Genomic DNA, 22,215 nt, shown 5'->3' with positions numbered 1-22,215 from the left:
TGGAAACAGGCGACTTTGTAAAAAATCCATGTGAAAACCATGGAGATTTGTGAAGAGATTTACGAAGTTTAGGATTGAAGGTCAGCGTAAAAATAAGGATTCCACCCAGAAAGGAGGTGTCTGTTTTGAGTTCTGCTGTGATCAGTACAGGACTGGCAAAAGCCACTAACTCTCTCTCCAGTAATTCTTTCCACTTGGCTTTCTCTAATGTTAATCTTAAACTCTAAAGTTTACAGACCGAATTTCTTCAACAAAATCAATTCAACTTAGTGCCAGTGCTGCCTTCGTCTATTCTGAGGATTGAATGGACCCTACAGTAAAGTTAAAGTTTATTTATTCGTCGCAAGTAAGGTTTACATTAACACTGCAATGAAGTTACTGTGAAATTCCCCTAGCCACCGCACTCCGGCGCCTGTTCTGATCAATACACTGACCGGCGTGTCTTTCAGCCTGCCCCCTTTCAAGGTGATCGACCCAAGGTTACACACCCCGGGGTGGGTTTGTTTCATGCCTCACCTTCTCACCACCATCTTCAGAGTCCTGAACGAGCCTTTCACCAGGCTGATGGCCTCTTGCCTGTAGCCGTTGAGGGATATGTCGTTAATGCTGACCATCTCATCGCCAATCTGAAGCTTGCCCGCTGCTTTGCTGCCCTCCTCAATCTGCAATTAAACAGGCAGTTTGAACAGAAATCGCCCATTTCACACTCTCCGCCCCACCCGAGTCAATTCATATCACAGCGTCATAGAATCATCGATGGGTATAGATAGAGCGAATGCAAGCAGGCTTTTTCCACTGAGGCTAAGGGAGAAAAAAAAACATGGGTTAAGGGTGAAAGGAGAAAAGTTTAAAGGGAATATTTAGGGGGGCTTCCTCACTCAGAGAGTGGTGGGAGTGTGGAATGAGCTGCCAGCTAAAGTGGTAAATGCGGGGTTACTTTTAACATTTAAGAAAAACTTGGATGGGTTGATGGATGAGAGAGGGGGGTGTGGAGGGATAGGGTTCAACTGCAGGTCAGTGGGACTAGGCAAAAAATGGTTCAGCACAGACAAGGAGGGGCAAAAGGCCGGTTTCTGAGCTGTGATTTTCTATGGTTCTAATCCCTGCAGTACAAGTGGAAGCCATTCGACCTATCGAACCAGCACTGACAATAATCCCACCCTATCCCCATAACGTTAAGAAAGCCCCACCAACGCCTCTACTTTCTCAGAAGACTAAGGAAATTTGGCATGTCAGCTACAACCCTCACCAACTTTTACAGATGCCCCATAGAAAGCATTCTTTCTGGTTGTATCACAGCTTGGTATGGGCTCCTGCTCTGCCCAAGACCGCAAGGAACTACAAAAGGTCGTGAGTGTAGCCCAATCCATCACGCAAACCAGCCTCCCATCCATTGACTCTGTCTACACTTCCCGCTGCCTTGGCAAAGCAGCCAGCATCATTAACGATCCCACACACCCCGGACATTCTCTCTTCCACCTTCTTCCGTTGGGAAAAAGATACAAAAATTTGTGGTCACGTACCAACCGACTCAAGAACAGCTTCTTCCCTGCTGCTGTCAGACTTTTGAATGGACCTACCTTGCATTAAGTTGATCTTTCTCTACACCCTAGCTATGACTGCAACACTACATTCTGTGCTCTCTTATTTCCTTCTTTATGAACAGTACGCTTTGTCTGTATCGCATGCAAGAAACAATACTTTTCACTGTGTGCTGATATATGTGACAATAATAAATCAAACCCCATGTATTTAGTATGGCCAAACAACCTAACCCACACATCTTTAGACTGTGGGAGGAAGCCCACGCAGACACGGGGAGAATGTGCAAACTCCACACAGGCAGCTGGGAAACGGCGGGAGGGCTCGAGGGGGAAACGGCGGGAGGGCTCGAGGGGGAAACGGCGGGAGGGCTCGAGGGGGAAACGGCGGGAGGGCTCGAGGGGGAACAGAAAGAAGGTTCGAGGGGGTAACAGAGACAAGGTTCGAGTCACTCCATTAGCAATAGTCTGTAATACTTGCTGAGCTGACGTGTGGCCTTTAGACACACAGCTTCAAGGGCACGGAGAAATAAATCTTTAGTTTCCAGCTGTACTCTGAACTCTGTTCCTGAGCTACATCTCTGCGCTGGTCAGTCTATTCCAAACCCTGGCATCACGCCATAAGCTTCAACCCCATTTCTGTGCACTCCCTCTGAAACCACCTTCACCACCTTCCTCTGTCTCTGCCTACACCCTCGCTGAACTCTCCGTCCTGCAGTAACGTGAGACCGAGCTAGTCCAAGGCACCCCGGCCGCTATCCCACATCCCACCCTCCAGGAACATCGGGTGGGATTTTCCCAATGCGCCCACTCTACCGTCAGAAAATCCCGCTGGAAATCAATGGACCTTTGGCACAGTCCGTGTCCCGCCCGTTACAATGCCCGTGGGGGCCAAGGCTGGAAAACTGAGCCCATGGCGTTATCCTGAAATCCCATTCCCCCCCTTTACCCCTACGCTCACTGACTCACACTGTAAAATTCTCCTCGTTAGCCAGCGTCCGGGAGGGACCCTGTTTGGAGCAGAATGCACTCGGAGGAAACCCACGCAGACACGGGGAGAATGTGCAAACTCCACACAGCGACCCGAGGCCGGAATCGAACCCGGCTCCCTCATGCTCCGAAGCAGCAGTGCTAACCACCGTGCTTTGAAATGTCGCAAAATTGCAAAAAGCACTTCATAAAGGTAAACCTTTCCTATCGGACAGAGTGGGAGCCATCAAGAGCAAGTGCAAAACCGTGTTTATATTTCTGTGGCTCTGTTTTCCAAAGTTCGGACACAAAAGGAGGGCTCACTCGACTCCCAAGTGGAGGCGATGGTTAGCAACTGGGACAAGATCTGCAGAGCTCCCAGTGAGGGGGGAACAGGAGGGGCTGAGACTGAGGAACAGCATCAAATCCAACGGGTGTTCTTTGTACTAACTGTCTAGGAGCGAGCAAACCTACCCAGGAGGTCGGAGAGTGAAAATTAAATCTATCAGTTGTTGTTCCTCACACAACCCGAGCCCCACACTGTTCCCTTTGCTACATTTTCTCTTTGAAAGAGAGGAATTGCTTTTTGGCACCAGCTGTAACTCTCACACCAGCTTGGTGCATAGTTTAAGGATAGTACTGTGCATACTAACAGGGTTGCTTAGCTTAGCAAGAGTCACACACAGACATTCACAGACACAGGAACGCACAGGCGCAGGGACGCGCAGGCACTCACAGACACTCACAGGCACAGGGACGCACAGACACAGGAACGCACAGGCGCAGGGACGCACAGACACTCATAGGCACTCACAGACACAGGGACGCACAGGCATTCACAGACACAGGAACGCACAGACATTCACAGACACAGGGACGCACAGACACAGGAACGCACAGACATTCACAGACACAGGGACGCACAGACACAGGAACGCACAGACATTCACAGACACAGGGACGCACAGACATTCACAGACACAGGGACGCACAGACATTCACAGACACAGGGACGCGCAGACACAGGAACGCACAGACACAGGAACGCACAGACATTCACAGACACAGGAGCGCACAGGCATTCACAGACACAGGAGCGCACAGACATTCACAGAACATAAGAACATAAGAAATAGGAGCAGGAGTAGGCCATCTAGCCCTTTGAGCCTGCCCCGCCATTCAATAAGATCATGGCTGATCTGTCGTGGCTCAGTTCCACTTTCCCGCCCTCTCCCCATAATCCTTAATCCCCTCGCTTATCAAAAACCCATCAACCCGCGTCTTAAAAATATTTAGCGAGGCAGCCTCCACCACTTCAACGGGCAGAGAATTCCAGAGATTCACCACCCTTTGAGTGAAGAAGTTCCTCCTCAACTCCGTTCTAAACCGCCCCCCCTTTATCTTGAGGCTGTGCCCCCTAGTCCTACTGTCTTTTTTGAGCGGGAAGAGTCTCTCCACCTCTATCCTATCCATCCCATTCATCATCTTATACGTCTCAATGAGATCTCCCCTCATTCTTCTAAACTCTAACGAGTACAAGCCTAGTTTATTCAGCCTCTCCTCACAGCTCAACCCCCTCAACTCCGGAATCAGCCTAGTAAACCTCCTCTGCACTCCCTCCAAGGCCAAAATATCTTTGCGCAGGTGCGGCGCCCAAAACTGCACACGGTACTCCAGCTGCGGCCTCACCAATGCCCTGTACAGCTGCAGCAAGACCTCCCTACCTTAATATTCAATCCCCCTCGCTATGAAGGCCAGCATCCCATTCGCCTTCCTGACCACCTGCTGCACCTGCAAGCTGGGTTTTTGCGACTCATGCACAAGGACCCTGAGGTCCCTCTGCACCGTCGCCTGCTGCAGTTTTTCGCCATGTAAGTAATAATCCTTCCTACCAAAGTGGACCACCTCGCACTTGCCAACATTAAATTCCATTTGCCATTTCCTGGCCCATTCGCCCAGCCTATCTAGATCCTTCTGCAGACTCTCCACACCCTCCGCACAATTTGCCATTCCCCCAATCTTGGTGTCATCAGCAAATTTCGACACCCTACACTCGGTTCCCTCCTCCAGATCATCTATATAATTGGTAAAAAGCTGAGGCCCCAGCACCGACCCCTGGGGCACTCCACTAGTCACCATCCGCCAATCCGAATAGCATCCGTTGACCCCCACTCTCTGCCTCCTATTTGATAACCAATCCTGTATCCACACTAACACCCTACCCCCAACTCCATGTCCCTCGACCTTCTGCAATAACCTCTTGTGAGGTACTTTGTCAAATGCCTTCTGAAAATCCAGAAAGACCACATCCACCGGCTCTCCTCTATCCACTGCCCTAGACACATCCTCATAGAACTCCAGTAAATTTGTCAGACACGACTTCCCTTTAATGAAACCGTGCTGCGTCTGCTCTATCAAGCAGTTCCCCTCAAGATGCCTCGCTATGTCCTCCTTGATGACGGATTCTAACATTTTACCTACCACAGACGTTAAACTAACCGGCCTATAATTCCCCGCCTTTTGCCTGGCACCCTTCTTAAACAACGGCGTAACATTAGCCGTTTTCCAATCTTCCGGCACTTCCCCGGAATCCAGCAACGTCTGGAAAATAACCACCAAGGCATCCACTATCACCTCCGCCATTTCTTTCAGAACCCTCGGATACAATCCATCCGGTCCTGGGGACTTGTCCACAATCAGCCCCTCCAGTCTGTCGAGCACCGCCTTTCTAGTAACAGTAATGTCATTAAGACCCTCCAGTCCTACCACCTTTCCATCGCTAACACCCGGCAAATTATTCACGTCCTCCTCCGTGAAGACAGAAACAAAAAAGTTATTCAATACCTTAGCCATATCCTCATCCCCTACCACTAGGTCCCCTTTCTCATCCTCTAAAGGACCAACGTTCCTTCACAGGCACAGGAGCGCACAGACATTCACAGACACAGGAGCGCACAGACATTCACAGACACAGGAACACAGACATGCACAGACACAGACACAGAGACAAAGACATGCAGACAGGACACACACAGAGGCGTACACAGAGACACAGAGGCAGACACACACACACAAACACACGACACATCGCATGCGCAGAAACATGCATTCACACAGATGAGCAGACACACATGCACAGACAAAGGCACACACAGACAGATAGACAGACAAACAGACACACACACAGACACAGCAACATCTTAAACCAATATAGGTTGTGACTTGTGCACTTTTGCCCCCAGCTGGACCATCAACGTTTATCAGATCAGTTTGAAAGAGAACATATTTATTTATTAATGTCACAAGTAGGCTTACATTAACACTGCAATGAAGTTACTGTGAAAATCCCCTAGTCGCCACACTCCAGCGCCTGTTTGGGTAACACTGAGGGAGAATTTCGCACGGCCATTGCATCTAACCAGCACGTCTTTCAGACTGTGGGAGGAAACTGGAGCACCCGGAGGAAACCCACGCAGACACAGCAAGAACTGCAGACTCCACACCAGACAGTGACCTGAGCCGGGAATCGAACCCGGGATCCTGGCGCTGAGAGGCAGCAGTGCTGACCACTGGGTCACATGGGCAGCTCTGGGTCTGTTCCAGCTGAAGGGGGTATCCCGGTGGCGGGAGCACCCAGGGGGACAGGGTCATTGTGAGCTGCCAGAGCTGGAACAGCGGCAGGAGGGTGGGACACTGTGCCTCAGCACTGAGTTCACACGGCAGTACGTTCGTGCAGGTAGCCACACACCAGTCACAGCGCAACAGGACAATCCCTTCTCAGCGTTTTGGACAGTCGAGTCTGTCAAGACCCAGGACAAGGCCATTCAGCCCGTCTCGTCCATTCTGCCATACAATTCAGTGATGTCTAATCTGTACCTTAATGTTATTTAGCCAAGTTTTTGCTGCAGACCCATCTATTGAATGCAGTCTGGAAAATGGACTCCCCCCAGCACTCAGAGCTCTTTGGGAGCGGGAGAGTGCCTGGTTTGCACTGTGCGTGTGTGCGGGAAAAGAGCTTCCTGGCTTCATTCCGGAAAAGTCCGCCCCTGATTTTAACTTTCAATTTGGATTCCCTCCAAGAGAAGAAATCGTTTTCCTTTCAAACCCTTTGATTTGTTCAAACACCTCAAAACATCTGGGTCTATCTGGGCACAGGTTTCAGTGAATAAATCAACGCTATATAAATGCAGTTAACTTCCTACTGGAGTAAGTCCCCGTCAAAGAACAGGGAAAGAACAAAGAACAGCACAGGGACAGGTTAACGTCCAACAGGTTTATTTGATAGTAAAAGCCACTAGCTTTCGGAGCGCTGTAAAGACTCACATTCTGATCAGTATTCTGTAAACTGTGTGTGTGCCTTTATATGCCCTGTTTGTGATCAGAACTCCCCACTCACCTGACGAAGGGATAGTGCTTCGAAAGCTAGTGGCGTTTACTATCAAATAAACCTGTTGGACTTGAACCTGGTGTTGTGAGACTTCTTACAGCATTTATTGCCCATCCCTCGCATGCAGGTCCGCGCGCTCACACACACACACACACAAACACATACACGATCACACACACATATTCGCATGTGTACAGAAACACGTACATGCATGTCCCCATGCTCACACAAACCTTGTATTTCTATAGCGCCCTTTCACACCTTTGGGGAAATTTTCCTACCAGCCCACCACGCAAAGGTCCACTGACCTTGGGCAGGATTTTCCGGTTTTGGGGTGAGCGCGGCTGTAAAATCCCGCCCACAGATGCTACGCAATGCAGGAAAACACGGGAACTGATTTGTGCACAGCAAGCTCCCACAAGCAATGTCAGAGTGAGCAGATCAGCTGTTATTTTAACGCTGTTAATTGACGGGTAAATATGAGCCGGAACACCGATGTATTTTCCTTGACAGCGTGCCCTGGGATCTTTGGGGTGGCACAGTGGTTAGCGCTGCGGCCTCACAGCGCCAGGGACCCGGGTTCAATTCCCGGCTTGGGTCACTGTCTGTGCGGAGTTTGCACATTCTCCCCATGTCTGTGTGGGTTTCCCCCGGGTGCTCTGGTTTCCTCCCACAGTCTGAAAGACGTGCCGGTTAGGTGGATTGACCCGAACAGGCTCTGGAGTGTGGCGACTAGAGGAACTTCAAGGTAACTTCATTGCAGTGTTAATGTAAGCCTTACTTGCGATACTGATAAACCTGATTCTATGAATCTGGAACGTAACATAAACTGATTATTCCTGCAGTGGGGGGTGCTCAGAGTCACAAAGAAGTAAAAAAAAGTTTATTTATTAGTCACATTAACACTGCAATGAAGTTACTGTGAAAATCCTCTCGTCGCCACACTCTGGTTTGGGGCAATGCACCTAAGCAGCGCGTCTGTGGACTGTGGGAGGAAACCCACACAGACATGGGGAGAATGTGCAGACTCCACACAGACGGAATTGAACCTGGGTCCCTGACACTAGGAGACAGCAGTGCTAACCACCGTGCCACCCTAGGTGTGCGTTCATCCACCCAGAATTTTATCTTTTTTCTTTGAAAAAGAAAAAAAGACTTATTTCAAAATCAGGAGCAGAGAGATTGCCTCTAATAATCACCAAAGTTTAGGCAGGCTTGCAAAGAATACGCGGTGACACACGGCTTTTAAATCTTTCACTGCAGCACTGCCAAATATCATGAAATGTCATGTCTAGGGAGCCGCTGGCCTTGAGGGTTCAGCCGTTCTCCAGAGATAACAGGAACAATGTCGTGACGGCAAGCTGCTTATCTGGGCAGATTCAAAGGATGTGATTCATTCACTCTCTCTCACAAACAAAAGTCAGGGCATCAGTCAACAGCTGCGGGGAGAAGCCAAACACGTTTCCGACTCCCACAAACACACCTAATTTCCAATTCATTTCCTTCTGACAATAATCAGCTCCCTGCAAGTCCTGCCAGGCGATTTTCTCCGTCCTCGTGCTCACAGCACTGACAGCTCGAGGCGGAATCATGGAATGCCACAGTGCAGGAGGAGGGCCGTTTGGCCCATCCAGTCCGCACCCACCACAATCCCATCCTATTCCCCAATGCATTTACCCTCGCTGGCACTAACGGGCAATTTAGCCACGGCCAATCCGCCTAACCCGCACGTCCCTAGGCTGTGGGAGGAAACCGGAGCACCCGGAGGAAACCCGCGCAGACACGGGGAGAATGTGCAAACTCCGCACAGACAGTGACCCGAGCCGGGAACCGAACTCGGGCCCCCTGGTGCTGTGAGGCAGCAGTGCTAACCACTACAGTGCCACCTTGCGGGATATTGTCGGGGATTTAAGGTGGGGGGGGGAGGTGGAAGTGTACTTGGAGGTGGTGAGTGGGACCCTCGATGGGGGAAAATGCCAATTGAAAAGTTGAGCCTCGTGCTAACGAACAGGTTTCCATAACTTGCTAGAGTTTGACGCAGTCACAGCCCAGAATAGATCAACAAAAGGTCGCAGACACAACACAGGCAGAGATCAAGCTGCTACAGTGGCTGTGAAGGACAGTCACCGGAGCTCAGATCATGTTCAGCCAAGATGCGTACGCAAAAAAATACAGGAAAAAAAACCCTCTGGTTCTATCCAGCCGATCCTACACAATTGTGATAATTTGTACACCACAACATGTATTCTATGATGATGAGGGGCAAAAATCTTGATATGATCTATCTGGAGTGGCACGGTGGTTAGCACTGCTGCCTCACAGCGCCAGGGACCCGGGTTCGATTCCCAGCTTAGGTCACTGTCTATATGGAGTCTGCACATTCTCCCCGTGTCTGCGTGGGTTTCCTCCGGGTGCTCCGATTTCCTCCCACAGTCCGAGAGACGTGCTGGTCGGGTGCACTGACCCAAACAGCACCGGACTGTGGCGACCTGGGGATTTTCACAGTAACTTCATTGCAGTGTTAATATAAGCCTACTTGTGACACTGATAAATAAGACTTTACTTTGCATGGTTTAGTGGGCAGAATCACTGAGTGTGTCGCCACTTAATCACAAACACCAGGATTCAACGTGCTGTCCTGGAACTAACTGAGCAAGAGAGGCAAATTTTTATCAGATTCACAAGGTTGATTCCCAAGTCAAGAGGGTTGGCTTATGAGGAGAGACTGAGTAGACTGGGGCTCTAATCATTGGAATTCAGAAGAAAGAGAGGTGATCTTATAGAAACATATGAGATTACGAAGGGAATAGATAAGAAAGAAGCAGGGAAGCTGTTTCCACTGGTGGGTGAAACTAGAACTAGGGGGCATGACGTCAGAATAACAGGAAGCAGATTTAGGACTGAGTTGAGGACGAACTTCTTCACACAAAGGGTTGTGAATCTGTGGAATTCCCTGCCCAGTTGGGGTTCCCTCATTGAATGTTTTTAAGGCAAGGATAGATAAATCGTTGAACAGTGAAGGAATTAAGGGTTATGGGGAGCGGGCAGGTAAGTGGAGCTGAGTCCACGAAAAGATCAGCCATGATCTTATTGAATGGCGGACCAGGCCCGAGGGGCCCGATGCCCCCACCCCCCTTGGTACAGCATGTAATTAGGAAGGCAAATGGAATATTGGCCTTTATTGTAAGGGAAATGGAATATGATCACTTAAGGAGGGATATACTTGAATTGGAGGCAGGTTCTCGAGGCAAATTCCCAGGGTGAAGCGATTATCTGTTGGGGGGAGGTTCAGCAGGTTGGGCTCACATTCATTGAAATTTCGAAGACTGAGGGGCGATCTTATTGAAACATGGAAGATTCTGGAAGGGCTTGACAGGGTGGCTGTTTCCCCTGTGGAGGAAAATAGAACTGGGGGACAGAGTTTGATTTGATTTGATTTATTATTGTCACATGCATTAGCATACAATGAAAAGCATTGTTTCTTGTGCGTTATACAGAGCATAGCTTGCATAGAGAAGGAAAGGACAGAGTGCAGAATGTAGTGTTACAGTGAGAGCTAGGGTGTAGAGAAAGATCAACTTAATGGGAGGTAGGTTTATTCAAAAGTCTGATGGTAGCAGGGAAGAAACTGTTCTTGAGTCAGCTGGTGTGTGACCTCAGACTTTTATAACTTTTTCTCAACGGAAGAAGGTGAAAGAGAGAATGTCCGGGGTGCGTAAGGTCCTTAATTATGCTGGCTGCTTACCCGAGGCAGCGGGAAGTGTAGACAGAGTCAATGGATGGGAGGCTGGTTTGCGTGATGGATTGGGCTACATTCATGACCTTTTGTAGTTCCTTGCGGTCTTGGGCAGAGCAGGAGCCCATACCAAGCTGTGATACAACCAGAAAGAATGCTTTCTATGGTGCATCTGTAAAAGTTGGTGAGAGTTGTAGCGGACATGCCAAATTTCCTTAGTCTTCTGAGAAAGTAGAGGCGCTGGTGGCCTTTGAGTTTAAAGCCGCAGTGCCCAAAACATCTTTCGCAAACACATTTCCAGTTGACTGCGCACTTGGCGCGTGTGTGGACTGCGCTTTCTGAGCACTCTGACCTGAGCAGACTTAGTGCATCCCCGGTGTGAGCTGTTACAAACCTGACAAGAGGTACAATTGAGTCTGAGTTGATCCAACCCAAAAGCCAGAGTGAGAACAAAATGCAGTCACATTGCATTACTCAGGAAATAAGATAAAAGTTAAAGTTTATTTATTAGTCGCAAGGTGGCTTACATTAACCCTGCAATGAAGTTACTGTGAAAATCCCCTACTCGCCACACTCTGGCACCTGTTCAGATCAATACACCTAAACAGCACAAACAAACTAAACACCTAAACAAACTTTCAGACTGTGGGAGGAAACCCGAGCACCCGGAGGGAACCCACGCAGACACGGGGAGAACGTGCAAACTCCACACAGACAGTGACCCGAACCAGGAGTCGAACACGGGTCCCTGGCGCTGTGTGGCAGCAGTGCTAACCACTGTGCCATCATGCCACCCACGGACAGGCAATGCGTCAAATCGTCACTCCTTCTCCATATATTTAAGGATTTTCTTTACGTAAAAGGCTTTTAAAATAAAAGCACGTGTCTCTCTGGAAAATGAAACAAGAACTGGTTTTGAATGGTCATCGCTTTTTGACACTGAAACCGCATCCTGCTCTCCGTGTGCATTCTCTGGGGAAAAGGGAAGAGTAAAGTTTCTATAATACAACAGAAACTAAACTAGATGCTTACAGTTTTGATGAAATGCCACTCCCATCTCCCCTTGTTGACCGCAAAAATACATGCAATACAAGTGGACTTTATCACATTGCTGGAAGTCCACAAAATGTATGGAGGGTAGCTCGCTCCTCTCCTTACAGTCCAATATCCAGGAAGCATACTGGAGGCAAACAGAAAATTTACAGTGCAAATTGAGACCCTTCAGCCCATCCTGTCTGGTGGAAAAGGATAATCCAGAGTGACTCCACTTTCCAATTCTTGGTCCGTAGTCCTGTACGTTACAGCGCTTCAAGGGCACATGCAAGTTTTTCCTCAATGTGACAAAGATTTCTGCCTCCACCACCCTTACAAGCAGCGAGTTCCAGGGCCTCACCATCCTCAAGGTGAAAAATGTTCTCCCCAATTCCCCACTAATCCTTCTCCCAGTCTATGGCCCCTGGTTAATGAGCCCGACCTATCAATCTTCCTAGGCCTCCTGTAAATCTACTTCAATTAAATCTCCCCAGGCCCAAAAAGTGGGAGCGGGAAAGTTTACAAGAGATGTAAGGGGTAAGTTTTTCCACACAGAGGGCAGTGAATACTTGGAACGCGCTGCCGGAGGAGGAGCAGATTCCATAACAAAGTTCAAGAAGCGTCCGGATAGATACAAGAATAGGCAGGAAATAGAGGGAGATGGACCATGTAGAGGTAAGAGAACATTAGCTTAGGGAGGCATCTGGGTCAGCACAGGCTTGGTGGGCCGAAGGGCCTGTTCCTGGGCTGTACTGTTCTCTGTGCTCTTTAATTGAAAACCCCTTACACAAAGTCACACAATAAAGGTAATTTACTCCATGTGTGTATATTTAACATAGAAACTAGAAGGAGGAGTAGGCCATTCAGCCCTCCAAGCCTCCTCCGCCATTCATTTCGATCACCGAATTCACAATATCCTGATGCCCCCCCCACCCCCATATCCCTCGATCCCTTTAGCCCCAACAGCGATATCTAATTTCCACTTGAAACCAACAACATTTTGGCCACAACTACTTCCTGTGGGAGTGAATTCTACACATTCACCACCCTCTGGGTGAAGAAATCTCTCCTCACCTCAGTTCTAAAAGGTTTACCCCTTATCCTCAAACCACGACACCTTCCTCCCCAGTCCTGGACTCCCCCACCATTCTTTCTGAACCTATCCCGTTAAAATTTGTAAGTTGCTGTCAGATCAGGGGGCGGCACGGTAGCACAGTGGTTAGCACTGCTGCTTCACAGCTCCAGGGTCCTGGGTTCGATTCCTGGCTCGGGTCGCTGTCTGTGTGGAGTCTGCACATTCTCCTTGTGTCTGCGTGGGTTTCCTCCAGGGTGCTCCGGTTTCCTCCCACAGTCCAAAGACGTGCGGGTTAGGTTGATTGGCCGTGCTAAGAAATTGCCCCTTAGTGTCCAGGGATGTGTAGGTTAGAGGGATTAGTGGGTATAATATGTAGGGATATGGGGGTAGGGCCTGGGTGGGATTGTGTTCGGTGCAGACTTGATGGGCCGAAGGGCCTCTTTCTGCACTGTAGGGTTCTATGAGTCTCTGATCCCCTCTCACAGGGCCTTATTTTACCATTTATTAATCTACCGCCATCAAGTACCCACTAAGTAGAAAACTGACATAACAATAATAAAAAAACACTCTGCTACTTTGCTTTTCATTTCAACCTTTGGTCAAAGTTCACATGTTTGTCCTGTGAGAAAATGTGTCTCATAATCACCTCCCCAGCAACCCTGGCTATTAGTCACCATGTATTTACTGATCAAAAAACGCAGTTTTCCACATCTGGATTCATTGGGCAACGCTCGGTCAGAGCTAAAGCAATCCTACAGTGAGGCAGAAATCCCAGTCAACTCAGAATATGCTGCTACTATCCCCATCTACAGCACAGACACACACACACACACACACACACACACACACACACACACACATGTACACACACACACACACAGACACACAGACACACACACACACACAGACACACACACACACACAGACACACACACACACACACACACACACACACACACAGGTTATCGCTCACCCTGCCTAGCCCAGGCGCAATGTGTACACACACTGTAGGCGGACAAAGTGGCGACTGGCCCGAGACTGAACGCTGCTGATGAAATCAAGAATTAAACAAATACTAGTCAAATGCCCAACCGGTTTCACTTCTCCCCACCCAACATGCAAATCCCGCTCGTTATAACCCCAAACGTGGCCTCCACGTGGGATGGGCCAGCAGGGTGGCACAGTGGTCAGCGCTGCTGCCGCACAGCGCCGGGGACCCGGGTTCGATTCCTGGCTGGGGTCGCTGTCCGAGCGGAGTTTGCACATTCTCCCCGTGCCTGCGTGGGTTTCCTCCGGTTTCCTCCCACAGCCCGAAACTAAATAAACTTTAAATTGTACAAATTAGGGCTGGTCTCTGCCCATTCAGCAATGTGAGCTGCTGCCAGCGGAACGCAATTAACATTCCAGCACTTTGTATTCCAAACAGATTAACACTCCATTCCAAAGACAGCATTTCAACACACGCGGTTCCACTTCATTCATTTCATACCTTTCCCATCACTGCACTGTCTTCATTCATCACTCAACCTCGCTCTCAACTCAGGCGACTGGCTTGTACTTGTCCTAGGATAACACAGTGGTTTGCACGACTGCCTCACAGCACCAGAGACCCAGGTTTGATTCCCTGGGTCCCTGTCTGTGTGGAGTCTGCGCATTCTCCCCGTATCTGCGTGGGTTTCCTCCGGCTGCTCCACTTTCCTCTCACAGTCCGAAAGACGTGCCGGTTAGGTGCACTGGCCATGCTAAATTTTCCCTCAGTGTACCCACACAGGCACCAGAGATTTTCACATCAACTTCATTGCAGTGTTAATGTAAGTCTACATGTGACACTAACTGATTAAATAAACATATTCAGTGGTACCTATTTTAATCACTCCAGTATCGGGAGTGGTCCCTTCATCTCCAAGCCCCAAAAATCCGGAACTCCCTCCCTAAATCACTGCTAACCATCGCCTCCAAAACTACCTCTTTGCAATCACGTAAACCAGCCTCCCATCCATTGACTCTGTCTACACTTCCCACTGCCTCGGCAAAGCAGCCAACATAATTAAGGACCCCGGACATTCTCTCTTCCACCTTCTTCCGTCAGGAAAAAGATACAAAAGTCTGAGGTCACGTACCAACCGAATCAAGAACAGCTTCTTCCCTGCTGCCGTCAGACTTTTGAACGGACCTACCTCGCATTAAGTTGATCTTTCTCTACAGCCTAGCTATGACTGTAACACCACATTCTGCACTCTCTCCTTTCCTTCTCTACAAACGGTATGCTTTGTCTGCACAATGCACAAGAAACAATACTTTTCACTGTATACTAATACATTTGACAATTATAAATCAAATCAAAATCAAATTTTTGACCCTCCTTCCAATCATCCATCCATATATAACTCCACGTATCTCAATCTCAAAGGTTTACTTTTTACCGCTCCTACAAAGAGCTAATTGTCATTTTAGTACATTCAAAGCATTATGTAAATTTTTATTGTTTGATTTGTTCTGGGAACTGCAGCAACCGTCCACTTTGGTAGGAATAACGGTAGGAAGGATTATTACTTACGTGGAGAAAAACTGCAGCAGGCGACGGTGCAGAGGGACCTCGGGGTCCTTGTGCATGAGTCGCAAAAACCCAGCCTGCAGGTGCAGCAGGTGGTCAGGAAGGCGAATGGGATGCTGGCCTTCATAGCGAGGGGGATTGAATATAAAAGTAGGGAGGTCTTGCTGCGGCTGTATAGGGCATTGGTGAGGCCGCAGCTGGAGTACTGTGTGCAGTTTTGGTCGCCGTACTTACGCAAGGATATTTTGGCCTTGGAGGGAGTGCAGAGGAGGTTTACTAGGCTGATACCGGAGTTGAGGGGGTTGAGCTATGAGGAGAGGCTGAATAAACTAGGCTTGTACTCGTTAGAGTTTAGAAGAATGAGGGGAGATCTCATTGAGACGTATAAGATGATGAATGGGATGGATAGGATAGAGGTGGAGAGACTCTTCCCGCTCAGAAAGGATAGTAGGACTAGGGGGCACAGCCTCAAGATAAAGGGGGGGCGGTTTAGAACGGAGTTGAGGAGGAACTTCTTCACTCAAAGGGTGGTGAATCTCTGGAATTCTCTGCCCGTTGAAGTGGTGGAGGCTGCCTCGCTAAATATTTTTAAGACGCGGGTTGATGGGTTTTTGATAAGAGAGGGGATTAAGGGTTATGGGGAGAGGGCAGGAATGTGGAACTGATCCACGACAGATCAGCCATGATCTTATTGAATGGCGGGGCAGGCTCGGAGGGCTAGATGGCCTACTCCTGCTCCTATTTCTTATGTTCTTATGTTCACCCACCACCCCTCTGGTTTTCCTGGGGAACGCCACTTAACGCAACACCATCTCATTATTTTACATTACTCCTTTAAAGTTGATCAATTTAAAGTCTTTTTTAAACTCACACTGAAGGTTGCCAACTCTCAACTGCCCTGGCGTCTGTGGGCATTACAGATTAGTCACATGTACACTGCCACAAGTAACCACAGCAGAAGAACCATGCAGGATGAGACAAAATTCAATTTTTAATACCCCCGCCCCCAATTTTCTATGATCAATTTCATTTCCATTATTAAACTAGAAAAAAGTTACAGAAAAGATTTACTAGGATGCTACTGGGACTTGATGGATTGAGTTATAAGGAGAGACAGGATAGACTGGGACATTTTTTCTCTGGAGTGTCGGAGGCTGAGGGGTGACCTTATAGAGGTCTATAAAATAATGAGGGGCACAGATCAGCTAGATAGTCAATATCTTTTCCCAAAGGTGCGGGAGTCTAAAACTAGAGGGCAGAGGTTTAAGGTGAGAGGGGAGAGATACAAAAGTGTCCAGAGGGGCAATTTTTTCACACAGAGAATAGTGAGTGTTTGGAACAAGCTGTCAGAGGTAGTAGTAGAGGCGGGTACAATTTTGTCTTTTAAAAAGGATTTAGATAGTTACATGGGTATGGAGGGATATGGGCCAAATGTGGGCAATTGGGACTAGCTAAGTGGTTTAAAAAAAAGGGTCACGTGGGCAATTGGGCCTGTTGTAAGAGTCTACAAGTCTATTGAAAATGAGGGGAAAAGCTATTTAACTGGGTGGAGGAAGTGAAGGCTGGGGTTCGCGTACCAAAATGTCCAGGAAGACATCCAGCCAGAATTGGTAACCTGACTCGCAGTCTTTACCATGAGTTTGGAGTTAAGGGGCAGTGAAATGGTATGGGCTGGATGTGGTTCTGACTGAGCGCAGGCTGTTTCCATGGTGTCTGGTTCTGTTCAATGCTGCATTACGCAGAGGAGGTCATATTGAATACACTATGGCTCTAACCTACGCTTTGGCCTCCCGTAGAGAGACATTTGTTGCCACATGCTGTTTGACATACTGAACTGCTTTTTCCGTCAGTGACGGGCTTCTGATCCGACACAGCACGTACAAGTCAGACCCTAGTGCTGCGCAAGGTAAACATCATGCGAGCCATCTGCTGAACTCATTACAACCCTTGCACATAAGTCAACGTAAAGGATCTTCTTCGTGTATATGCTATCAGCAATACTTGCTCAGAATTGGAAGTCAGACTGATTATCGGACACAAGTAGAAACACAGGCCCACAAGAAAGGCCCCAGTCCCCATCTGAAGGTCGGGTTACAGCGGTCGCTAGTCAAATGCCCAACTGGTTTTACTCCTCTCCATCCAACATGCAAATCTCGCTCGCAATAAACCCGAGTACAGCCACCTGCGCTGGGGTGGGGCGGCACAGTGGGTAGCACTGCTGCTCCACAGGGCCAGGGTCCCGGGTTCGGTTCCCCGGCTTGGGTCACCGTCTGTGTGGAGTCTGCACGTTCCCCCCGTGTCCGCGTGGGTTTCCTCCGGGTGCTCCCAGTTTCCTCCCACACTCTGAAAGGCGTGCTGGTTAGGGTGCATTGACCCGAACAGGCACCAGAGTGTGGCGACTAGGGGAATTTCACAGTAACTTCGCCGCAGTGTTAATGTCAGCCTTATTTGTGACTCGTAAATAAACTTGCTTCGGTTCGATTCCCAGCTTGGGTCGCTGTCTGTGTGGAGTCTGCATGTTCTCCCCGTGTCGGAGTGGGTTTCCTCCCACAGTCCGAAAGACGCACCGATTAGGTGCTAAATTGTCCCTCGGCGTTACCCAAACAGGCACCAGATGCGGCGACAAGGGGGTTTTCACAGTAACCTCACTGCTGTGTTAACGAAAAGCCTACTTGGCGACACTAATAAATAAACTTTTAAACTGAAGTGCAGAAGTTTGCGGAGAAGCGGATGGAATCAGGGAGAGTTGGAAAACTCTGGTTACCGGTCACCAGACAAGCTGTGGGTCACGAACACTGCCCGGCTCTGACCCCCCCCCCCCCAACGTGCTGGGAATGTTTTCTCAGCGGGTGGAGATCTCGGAGCTGAGGAATGTGGTGAGGAATGCAGCCGTTCTGTGGGGTACTCACACCCAGCGGAGCACAGTCTGATCACTCGCAGGCAAGTTCTTCAATTGATTCCACATTTGCCCAAAGTATTCTTTTCACATCAGCACAAGGCAACAAACTCCGACAGACTGGAGAAATATGGAGGGACCTTCCACAATCGCTTTAGAAGTTTATTCATTTATAAGTCACAAGTAAGGCTGACATTAACACTGCAATGAAGTTACTGTGGAGTTCCACTAGGCGCTACACTCCAGCGCGTGTTCGAGTCCACGCACTAACCAGCACAACTTTTCGGACTGTGGGAGGAAACCAGGGCACCCAGAGGAAACCCGCGCAGACACGGGGAGAATGTGCAAACTCCACACAGACAGTGACCCGAGCCGGGAATCGAACCTGGTGCTGAGAGGCCAATCACCATGGACCATACCTTCTTAAGTTTTTGATTTGATTTATTGTTGTCGCATGTATTAGCATAGAGTGAAAACTATTGTTTCTTGCACGCTATACAAAGAATACCGTTCATAAGAACATAAGAAACAGGAGCAGGAGTAGGCCATCTAGCCCTTCGAGCCTGCCCCACCATTCAATGAGATCGTGGCTGATCTGTCGTGGCGCAGTTCCACATTCCCGCCCTCTCCCCATAACCCTTAATCCCCTCTCTTATCAAAAACCCGTCAACCCGCGTCTTAAATATATTTAGCAAGGCAGCCTCCACCACTTCAACGGGCAGAGAATTCCAGAGATTCACCACCCTTTGAGTGAAGAAGTTCCTCCTCAACTCCGTTCTAAACCGCCCCCCCTTTATCTTGAGGCTGTGCCCCCTAGTCCTACTGTCTTTTTTGAGCGGGAAGAGCCTCTCCACCTCTATCCTATCCATCCCATTCATCATCTTATACGTCTCAATGAGATCTCCCCTCATTCTTCTAAACTCTAACGAGTACAAGCCTAGTTTATTCAGCCTCTCCTCATAGCTCAACCCCCTCAACTCCACCCTGATCTACTTCACCAATTCTCCAGAAGCTTCCCCTACCATTATCTTTGGTCCCCACACAAACTTCAATCCCTTTCTCTGGTCACTGCCTGAGATCATTTGTAATCTCCGTGACATATTTAATTCTTGGTGTAAGTTTTCATAGAGAAGGAAAGGAGAGAGTGCAGAATGTAGTGTTACAGTCATAGCTAGGGTGTAGAGAAAGACCAATTTATGAGATGTAGGTCCACTCCAAAGTCTGACGGCAGCAGGGAAGAAGCTGTTATTGAGTCGGTTGGTCCATGACCTCAGAGTTCTGTATCTTTGTCCCGATGGAAGAAGGTGGAAGAGGGAATGTCCGGGGTCCACAAGGTTCTTAGTTATACTGGCTGCTTTGCCAAGGCAGCGGGAAGTGTGGACAGAGTCAATAGTTGGGGGGCTGGTTTGCGTGATGGATTGGGCTACATTCACAACCCTTTGTAGTTTCTTGCGGTCTTGGGCAGAGCAGAGCTTATGTGGCTCGGAGTCACATGTTGTTTTATAATGCCCCAGTGAGGCACCCTGGGATATTTTACACCTTGAAGTTAGCGTGCGGCCTAACCGAGGTGCCGCCCAGGCTTGGCGTAACTTCTACGCTGGTCTGTCTTATTCCTCTCCAAATGCCAGGTTGGCTTTTTTCTTCTGGCCTCCTTCATCCGAAACACACCAACCAATTTAGATAGCACGCAGGCGAGGTCAAAGATCCCATCGATACAAGATAGGCCTCACAAAACCAAATCAGGAAATTTGGAGCAAGTGGCTAGAGTGTGGGGAGGGCGTGAATCTCACTACCACAGGAAGTCGTTGGGGTGAACCATATAGACGCATTTGAAAGGAAGCGAGGTTAGCAAATGAGGTAGAAGGGGACCGAGGGTCTTGATAATAGAGTTACTTACACTTCGTGGTTGATATTTTCACTAGTTATCTACTCGATATGGCTGATTCTCCTACACAGCTGGGGGAGCTAAGGGACATTTATCGACACACAGTTACATTCCCAGCGTAGATACGGAGATGCCCACATTGGTTTGGGGTGGGGTGGGCACAGTAAGAAGTCTCCGGGTTAAAGTCCAACAGGTTTATTTGGTAGCACGAGCTTTCAAAGTGCTGCTCCTTCATCAGGTGGCCCACCTGATGAAGAGGCAGGGCTCCGAAAGCTCGTGCTACCAAATAAACCTGTTGGGCTTTAACCTGGTGCGGTGAGGCTTCTTACTGCTCCTAGCGTATTACAAGCCCCAGAGCCTTAGCTCAAGACAACCTACGGCTAATCTCTCCGGATCTCAGGAAAATAGCTCGTCTCCCTGCGGAGGGGGGGGGAGCCCGCAGTTAACATCAGTCGGAGAGAGAACGAGTGCGAGGATTCTCAGTAGATCAGCTTGGAAAATTAATAAACAGGATGCTGGGTTTCCCTGGAGGTCAGATGCCCATCTGAGGTCAATGTCAAAGCACGGGGCAGGGGGGGAGAGGGAGGGTGGGGCAAAATGTGGGAAAAGGGAAGGCTAAGGTTAGACTCACAGAGAAGAAAGAGAGAAACACAGAAACGAGAACGAGATAGGAACAAGGGAAAAAAGGTGCGGCTGGCAAAAAAACCAGCAACTTGAAGCAAGCATCTTGAGAAACAGCTGTAACTTTTAAACTCCGTTAAAAATAGCTGGAGATGCTTGGAGTAAAACCATGGTCCAAATAACTCAGAAAACAAATGATAAGAAGTAGGAAATCACAGTAAGTTGAGGCCCAAAGTTCTTTCAGTTTGTCCAGAGAAGGGCGGCACGGTGGCACATTGCCAGGGACCAGGGTTCGATTCCGGCCTCGGGGTCACTGTGGAGTTTGCACATTCTCCCCGTGTCTGCGTGGGTCTCCTCCGGGTGCTCCGGCTTCCTCCCACACTCCAAAGATGTGCGGGTTAGGTGGATTGGCCCTGCTGGTGTCAGGGGGATTAGCAGAGTAAATATATGGAGTTACAAGAGTAGGACCTGGGTGGGATTGTGATCAGTACCAGCTCAATGGGCCGAATGGCCTCTTTCTGCACTGTAGGGATTCTATGAACATTGAGATTAGAACAATACGGGGAAATCAATCGAGGGGTTGCAAATAATAAAGAGGCATTGAACATCAGGAAAGCTTTATCCCCCCAGTTGGGGGAAGTCAGGACACTGACAATCATCAAATTCAGACTGGGATGGCCTACAGGAAAAGCAGAAAGCACGGGGTTTTAAAAGGACGGGGAGTGCAAAGCTGGAATTCTCTCTCAGGAGGCTGGTGGGGGCGAGACACAGAGATAAAACACAGGAACAGATTATAAAAGTGTCTTGGGCAGAGCAGGAGCCCATACCAAGCTGTGATACACATGCCAAATTTCCTTAGTCTTCTGAGAAAGTAGAGGTGGGCTTTAACTATCGTGTCTTCATAGGGGGGGGGACCAGGACAGGTTGGTGGTGATCTGGACATCTAAAAACTTGAAGCTCTCGACCCTTTCTACTCTGTCCCCGTTGGTGTAGACAGGGGCATGTTCTCCACTGCGCATCCTGAAGTCGATGACAATCTCCTGGTGTGGCACCCATCAATGTTGGTGTGTGTATCCGTCACACGACACGGCTATTTGTGTACAGACCAGGGGCGGGCAAACTGCGGCCCGGGGGGAGGGGCCACGTGTGGCCCATCTGGGTTCTGAGTCCGGTCCACGAGGCATTTTGTTGACCGTTGCCCACGGGCAGGGTTGGCACTGAATTCCTGCGGTGTGACTGAAGCGATCCGCACTTCAAGGGGCAAAAGCAGGAGCAAGTGAGGTGAGGTGCTTGCTGACTGCTCACAAAGCTGACCGTAAGAGTCACAGAATCCCTCTACAGTGCAGAAGGAGGCCATTCGGCCCACCGGGCCTGTACCAATCATAATCCCACCCAGGCCCCATAACCCCACATATTTACCCTGCTAATCCCCCTAATACCAGGATCAACTTAACCCGCACATCTTTGGAGGAAATTGGAGTGCTTGGAAGAAACCCAAGCAGACACTGCGTAACCCTGC

General features: G+C 49.1%; 1 protein-coding gene across 1 annotated transcript in view; it reads right to left on the bottom strand.

Moving 5' to 3' along the window:
- Positions 1 to 22,215, bottom strand: part of shroom2a (shroom family member 2a) — a 214,150-nt gene that overhangs the window by 120,426 nt on the left and 71,509 nt on the right. Inside the window, exon 2 of the mRNA XM_080204271.1 lies at positions 517 to 662. Within this exon, the coding sequence (XP_080060397.1) occupies positions 517 to 662 (146 nt within the window). The remainder of the gene's footprint in view (positions 1 to 516; positions 663 to 22,215) is intronic.

Source organism: Carcharhinus amblyrhynchos, chromosome 15 (genome assembly GCF_965287045.1).
Source record: "Carcharhinus amblyrhynchos chromosome 15, sCarAmb.v2.hapA, whole genome shotgun sequence".
In the NCBI taxonomy this organism is placed as follows: domain Eukaryota; kingdom Metazoa; phylum Chordata; class Chondrichthyes; order Carcharhiniformes; family Carcharhinidae; genus Carcharhinus; species Carcharhinus amblyrhynchos.
The sequence above is the reverse complement of the archived record's forward strand: the minus strand, read 5'-3'. Positions and strand labels throughout refer to the sequence as shown.